Below are 7,154 nucleotides of genomic sequence, written 5' to 3'. Positions count from 1 at the left end.
TTGGACTTTCAGAACGGAGCAGCAAACGGAGGAGGCCATGGTCAAGGCTGCAGTCGAGCTTCACCTGCATGCCAGGCAGAGCGCTAACATGGCTGCCAGGCTTAGGGCGCGTCTTGCTGTTACGGACACTGCAAAGAGCCAGGCCGAAGACAAGATCAAATCTCTGGAAAAACACATTGCCCTGCTTACCCAAGAAAAAGATGCTGAAATCAGACGCCTGGAGGGGGAGAGGACGCGCCTGGAGATGGAAAAAGCTGTGTTAGAAGGCAATGTCTCCGCAATGGAGAAGCAAATGGACAGCGTCATCGCCCTGAATTCCATCATGCAACTGGAGCTTGACACCCTGAATGATGATAGGCTGCATGGATGGACGGAGGAGAAAAAACTGGTTTATCAGCACGGCTTCCAGGCTGGATTTGAAGAATGGTGCTCTGGGTTCATTGCCAACGATCCAGAGTATACATTCTCAAAGTTTGATGCAGATACCCAGATATGGGTAAATGATTTCAGGGTCAGGGCCGCAGAATCCATCAAGAACAAGAGGATTTTTCTGGGCTTAGAAGCAGAGGACGCGTCCCCTGATCCTGCCCCACTTCAGACTCAGCCTCCCCCTGCAGAAGGCCAAGACAAGACACAGGACGTGCCTCCTACTTAGGACGCGTCCTTTATCTTTTATGTATTTGAACTATTTAAGGGTGCGGGCCCCTTGAAGCCTTGCAAGTTGTAAAGACTATTTTTGAACATTCACTTGCACTTTTTTTTCAATCATTTACATGGGCGCACCTGGTGTTTAGGGCGCGTCGCCTTTGACTAATTTGTTATCATTTTTACTCCTGTCAAGCAAATATCCATTGTGGGCGCGTCCTCTCTAGTTGGACGCGTCTTTGTTTGTTTTGTAAAGTGCATGGGAACGACAATACATTGTACTTGTGTGTTTAACCAATGCACAAGGCACGATGGGGCGCGTCCTAACTGTTTGTCATGCCTTAATGTTCTCTTAGAAATATTTTATGGTAGGGACTTGCTTTTATTTTTAAATTAAGAGCATCAACCAATATTACTTGGGCGCGTCCTTGGAAATAGTACACTTTCTAGTTACATTTTTACTCAAGTTCTATTGTTCCTTTTAGCAGCCACTACTTCAGTTAACATCCACATAGAACTATCAATCAAGACGCGCCTCACCTTTGATCCAAAATAAATCATCCTTCACGCAGGACGTGTCTTTGACAAGCACTTTTTCTTTTTTACTTATGTTGTCAATATCACAGTAACATCCAGTCTAAAGGAGCATCAACCAAGATAACTTGGGCGCGTCCTCTAAAATAGTACATTTTTTCTTGAGTTTCATTTATATAAAACCCTAGCTTAGGGCGCGTCCTACATTTAGGACGCGTCATGAGACCAAGCAAACTGACAAATATCCCTTAGGAAAGTTTCAAAATTTTATTTATAATGCGCTCTGATGTCAAAAGTGCACCAGTCCCACGACTACTATGCTCTGTGGGGAAATTATTTCTAAAAAATGACCCTTCAACTAGTCCCAAGGTAAGTAGTACATGCACTACCCCCCTAGGCTAGGAGGAATTTATTTAAATCTAGCCTATAAACTGGGCATAAACCAAAATGATAAAAGAAATATGCAAGGGGCCAAAGCCACGCCTTACTGGTAATACTTTCGGAGATGTTCCGCATTCCAAGCTCGCGAAACTAGCTTCCCGTCCATATCTTCAAGGTGATAAGTCCCCTTCCACATGATAGACTTTATTCTGTACGGTCCTTCCCAATTAGCTCCAAACACTCCATGTTGGGGGTTCTTTGTATTGGGCATCACTTTCCTAAGTACCAAATCTCCCACCTTCAGCAATTGTCCCTTTACCTTCTTGTTATAATACCTTGCGGCGCGTTGCTGATACGCCGCTAGCCTTAGCTGAGAATTTTCCCTCGTCTCCTCTAAGAGATCTAAATGAAGCCTTTGATTAATCCCAGCATCTTCTTTCCTATAACAATCTCTGCAAAGTGATCCCGATCCGACTTCCACGGGGACCATAGCTTCATAGCCGTAAGTCAGCATAAACGGCGTTTCTCCCGTAGTAGATCGTGGCGTAGTGTTATATGACCACATCACCTTCGGGAGTTCTTCAGGCCAATTCCCTTTACGTTCCTCCAGCTTGGTTTTGAGGGTATGCTTTATTATCTTGTTAACAGCTTCTGTTTGTCCATTACTTTGAGGATGATAAACCGCTGCAAACTCCTTCTTGATTTTCAATTCCTCACATAATTGTCGCAACTCCTTGCTATCAAACTGCTTTCCATTGTCGGAAACAAGCTTGTAAGGGATTCCAAACCTGCATACAATTGAGTTGAAAATGAAATCCCTGATTTTCTTTGCGGTGATAGTAGCCAGTGGCATAGCTTCCGCCCATTTAGTAAAGTAATCGACCGCAACCACTGCATACTTGACGTCTCCTTTAGCTTTCGGCAATTCTCCGATAAGATCAATTCCCCACATGGCGAACGGCCATGGGCTTGCCATAGGCGTCAGGAGTGTAGCCGGCATAGACGAGTAGTTTGTAAAGCGCTGGCAGCGATCACATGCCTTGACGAAATTTGTAGCATCTTCTCTCATTGTGGGCCAATAATACCCTTGTCGCAACACTTTCATTGCCAACGAGTTACCCCCCGAGTGATTGCCACAGATTCCTTCATGCACCTCTCTTAGGATGTAATTTCCTTCTTCTTCTTCAACACACCTGAGCAGAGGTTGGTTGAACCCTCTCTTGTATAGGACTTCATCGTATATCACATATCTTGCGGCTTTATAACGGAGTCGACGAGCCATAAACTTATCTTCGGGGAGTGTTCCCTTGCGAATGTAAGCTAGAATGGGCGTCATCCATGTTTCCTTGGGAGCCTCATCCACTTGCATAGTTTCTACCTCTGGGAAACTAGGAACCTCCTGGATTTCAAGAGGGATGGATCCTAACAATACAGCCTCTTGTTGCGACCCCATTTTTGCTAGAGCATCCGCATTACTGTTTTTCTCCCGCGGAACGCATTCCAATCTAACTTCTTTGAACATTCCAATCAGGCGCTGTGTACATCTCAAGTATAATTCTGTTCGCGGGCCTCTCGCTTGAAATCCCCCATTCACCTGATTCACTACCAACTCTGAGTCACTTCTTGCAATTAAGTTTCGTACCCCCATTTCCAAAGCGATTTTCAGGCCATTAATCAGCGCCTCGTACTCCGCATCATTATTAGTTGCATAAAACTTGAAATGAATTGCGCTCATCAGGTGGTGACCTTCCGGAGACACAAGTACTATACCCGCACCTGCTCCTCCATTATTAACCGCCCCATCCACATGCAAGATCCACCAAGGATGCGGAAACTCTTCCAAAGACTCCTCGGCATGAGGTGGATGTAGCATTACCAAAGCTTTATCATCAATTTTAGAATCAAATTCCAACAAGAAATCGGCTAAGGCTTGCCCTTTTATCGCTGTTCGAGGCACATATTCTAAATCAAACTTTCCCAACTCCACAGCCCATTTCAGCATTCTGCCTGATAACTCTGGTTTGTGCAGGACCTGTCGCAGTGGGTACGCTGTACGAACTTCAACTCTATGGGCTTGAAAATACGGCCGCAATTTTCTTGACGCAAGAATTAGGGCGTAAACCAGTTTCTCCATATTTGTGTAGCGAGTTTCAGCGTTGTGTAACCGCTTGCTAACGTAGTACACTGGTGATTGCTGCCCATCTTCCTCTCTTACCAGAACTGCACTGATCGAATATTCAGACACTGCGAGGTACAGTATTAGATTTTCCCCATCCAACGGCTTTGACAACATGGGAGGATGTCCCAGTTGCTCCTTGATTCTTTTGAAAGCCTCTTCACATTCTGACGTCCATACAAAGTCTTTCCCAGCTAATTTAATCGCCTTGAAAAACTCCTTGCATCTATCAGACGACTTGGAAACAAATCGATTTAACGCGGCGATTCTCCCAGTCAAACTCTGCACCTATTTCACATTGGTGGGCGACTTCATATCCAATAATGCCTTGATCTTTGCGGGGTTGGCCTCAATTCCCCTGTGGTTGACAATGAACCCGAGAAACTTGCCCGACTCCACGCCGAACACACATTTTTGCGGATTTAATTTCATACGAAACCTCCTCAGAATATTAAACATCTCCATCAGGTGCTTGATGTGGTCACTCGTCACCTCAGATTTCACCAGCATATCATCCACATACACTTCCATAGTTCTCCCGATTTGATCTTTGAACATCATGTTTACCAACCGCTGGTAGGTTGCGCCAACATTAATCAAACCAAACGGCATTCCTATGTAACAGTATAACCCCATGTCCGTAATAAAGGATGTATGTTCTTGATCGGGGCCATACATCGGAATTTGATTGTAACCGGAGTATGCATCCATAAAACTCAACAGCGCATGCCCCGCCGTCGCGTCAACCAACTGATCGATTTTTGGCAGCGGGAAGCTATCCTTTGGACATGCCTTATTGAGATCCGTGAAATCCACACATGTCCTCCACTTCCCATTCGGTTTCTTCACCAGTACCGGATTTGCAAGCCATTCGGGGTAGAAGGATTCTTTGATTAGCCCCACCTCCAACAACCGGTCCACTTCTTCTTTTAATGCTATTGCCCTTTCTCCACTTACCGGGCGGCGTTTCTGACGCATGCCCTTACAATTCGGAAGGATATTCAAACGGTGATACATTACTTCTGGGTCGATTCCTATCATATCTGAATGACTCCATGCAAAAACATCAAGATTTGCAATTAGGAAGCGGGCAAGACTTCTTCTCATTTTATCAGCTAACTGGGACCCCACTTTCAAAACATTGCTTGGGTCACTTCTATCAACCGGTATGGATATTGTGTCTTCGGCTGGTCCCGTTTTTTCGGCGGGCATAGGGATCCTGGGATCCAAATCGAAATCAAAGTCTCGGGGGTCTTCAACTTCCATTTTTGTATCTGAGAGTGCGTCCTCTTGAGTGGGAGCATCCACCTCCAGACGGGACGTATCTTTGTGCAACGCAGCTGAAGAGGGCGCGCCCTCGTTTGGAGGAGCATCAACCTCAACTTCATTCAAGGGCGCATCCTTCTTTTGAGGAGCATCAACCTTGAAGTTATTTCCGAGACCTTGCAAAATCTCACTTCTTCCTTCCAACTTTTCCCCGTTAACCTCTTTCTGTATGATTTTCTCTGTATGACTCACCACCACTTCTTCTTCACTACGGATTTCCGAAACACGTCCCTGCATCAAAAAAGAGTTTCCAGAGGTATTGGTTTCTTCCTTTCCGGGGCTTTCAACAAAATAGTGGGCATGGACCTCTCCACTTGGTTTTGTATGAATATCTTCTATATCTTCAAATGGGAGACCTTTCCCTTCATACCTTCTTCTGCGAAATTCCTTGACAGCCTTGTGATAGCAGTCGCGTGACTCATACTGTGACCCTCTCAGACTGCCAACTCCATTTGGCGTTGGGAATTTTATCATCAAGTGGTGTATCGATGTTATCACCCTGAACGCTCGTAACCAAGGTCTGCCGACCAGCACATTGTGCGCGGAATCCTGATCTAGCACCTTGAAATCTATCATTTGAGTAACCGACAAAGCTCCTTCCCCGAGCGTGATGGGAAGCCTGACCGAACCCATAACTCTCATGGCTTCCCCAGTAAAGTCATAGACGTGTGCATCTTCGAAATACATGTCGCTATCTGGGAACCCCAGCTTTTTGTAGGTGCTGTAGTACAAGATGTTTGTAGAACTCCCATTATCCAAGAAGACTCGATGTACGTTCATTGCCCCAATAAGCATGGTAATCACCAGCGCATCGTTGTGAGGATGATGCACCCACCTAGATTCTTTTTCCTTGAACGTAATATCAGCGGACTCCCCCTTAAAGACCTTCGGGGGTCTGTCTTCCAAGATGTGGATGTTGGTGAGCGGTGGATGTCTCGCTTCTCTCGCGTTTCTTTCCAGTGCTCGATTACTATCACCAACGAAAGGGTGTCCTCCAAAAATTGCCCTAATACTGCCGGCCCTCTGAAACTTGACCTCTGCTATTTTCTCAACATCCTCCGCCCGCGGGGGCTGTCTTTTATCTTTACCCTTGTCATCAAGCCCCCTACGTCGCTTCACCTTGTCAATCCATTCTCCCAGGTGTCCAGCCTTGATCAATTCCTCAATCTCATCCCGCAGGTGACGACACTCGTGGGTGTCATGGCCAGTAGACTCATGGTAGTCATAATACTTCTTTTTATCTCTGCTTTGCAATGATGTTAGACGGTCGGGCTTCTTGAAGATTCCCCTATCCTTATTTACCTCGAAGATATGATCAATGGACGCTGCCAGCGGTGTATAATTGCTGACTCTTCTCTCATATTTCAATGGTGGGCTCCATTCTCTTCGCGAGCTCACAACATTTACCCTGTTAGGGCTTCTGGCGTTTCGCCGATAATCCGGGCTCACGGATCTGTCCCTTTTCTTGGATCGCCCCTTGGAGTTATAGGTATTGTCATTCTTTTTTGTTTCTGCAAGCGACTGCTCGATTGCTTTGAACGACTCTGCCTACGCAAGCACATCAGCCAACGATACTGGGTCCTTCCCTTGTAGGTGCTTCCAGAAATCCGTCCCCACACGCAACCCAGCTATAAGCACTATTTTCAACGTTTCATCAGTTGCACCCCTCACCAAAGTAGATTCTGCGTTAAATCTCTTAAAATACGAAGTCAAACTTTCTCCTTCCTTTTGTTTCACATTAGCCAGCATGGTAACAGGTGGTGTGTACTTCACCGCAGCTTGGAATTGTGTCAAAAACAAAGTTTTCATCTGTTCCCAGGATGTAATTACACCTGGACCAAGTTTTTGGAACCACTGCTGAGCGCCTTCTCTGAAAGTAGCTGCCAAGAGACGGCATCGAGCCAAATCAGGTACTTGATATACATCCATTTCAATGTTAAAACGCCCCAAGAATTCCACAGGATCAGAGTTCCCGTGGAAACGCAAGTCATTGGTTGTGTTCCGGTATCCCGCGGGCAATTGCGCCTCCCTCACAACAACAGCAAAAGGAGAAGGAGCTTGCGCAGTCGCCGTCACTCTTCCTCCCTCAAGA

General features: G+C 45.9%; 1 protein-coding gene across 1 annotated transcript; it reads right to left on the bottom strand.

Annotated features, from left to right (window-relative positions):
* Positions 1-1,603: 1,603 nt before the first annotated feature.
* On the bottom strand, positions 1,604-3,853 carry LOC141674441 (uncharacterized). Its single transcript, XM_074481148.1, has 3 exons — positions 2,754-3,853; positions 1,896-2,012; positions 1,604-1,610 (listed from the first exon to the last, which is right to left on the bottom strand). Exons 1-3 carry the CDS (start codon positions 3,851-3,853, stop codon positions 1,604-1,606), a joined length of 1,224 nt encoding a protein of 407 aa, XP_074337249.1.
* Between the last annotated feature and the right edge of the window lie 3,301 nt (positions 3,854-7,154).

The sequence above is a fragment of the Apium graveolens genome, chromosome 7 (genome assembly GCF_009905375.1).
Source record: "Apium graveolens cultivar Ventura chromosome 7, ASM990537v1, whole genome shotgun sequence".
Lineage (NCBI taxonomy): Eukaryota > Viridiplantae > Streptophyta > Magnoliopsida > Apiales > Apiaceae > Apium > Apium graveolens.
The sequence above is the reverse complement of the archived record's forward strand: the minus strand, read 5'-3'. Positions and strand labels throughout refer to the sequence as shown.

Bases quoted from the DNA above. Each gene is read 5' to 3' on its own strand.
- LOC141674441 (XM_074481148.1), bottom strand. From the start codon at position 3,853: ATGTTGTCAAAGCCGTTGGATGGGGAAAATCTAATACTGTACCTCGCA. The intron at 2,013-2,753 runs GTGTGTTGAAGA...ATCACTTTGCAG, and splicing joins TTCAACCAACCTCTGCTCAG to AGATTGTTATAGGAAAGAAG.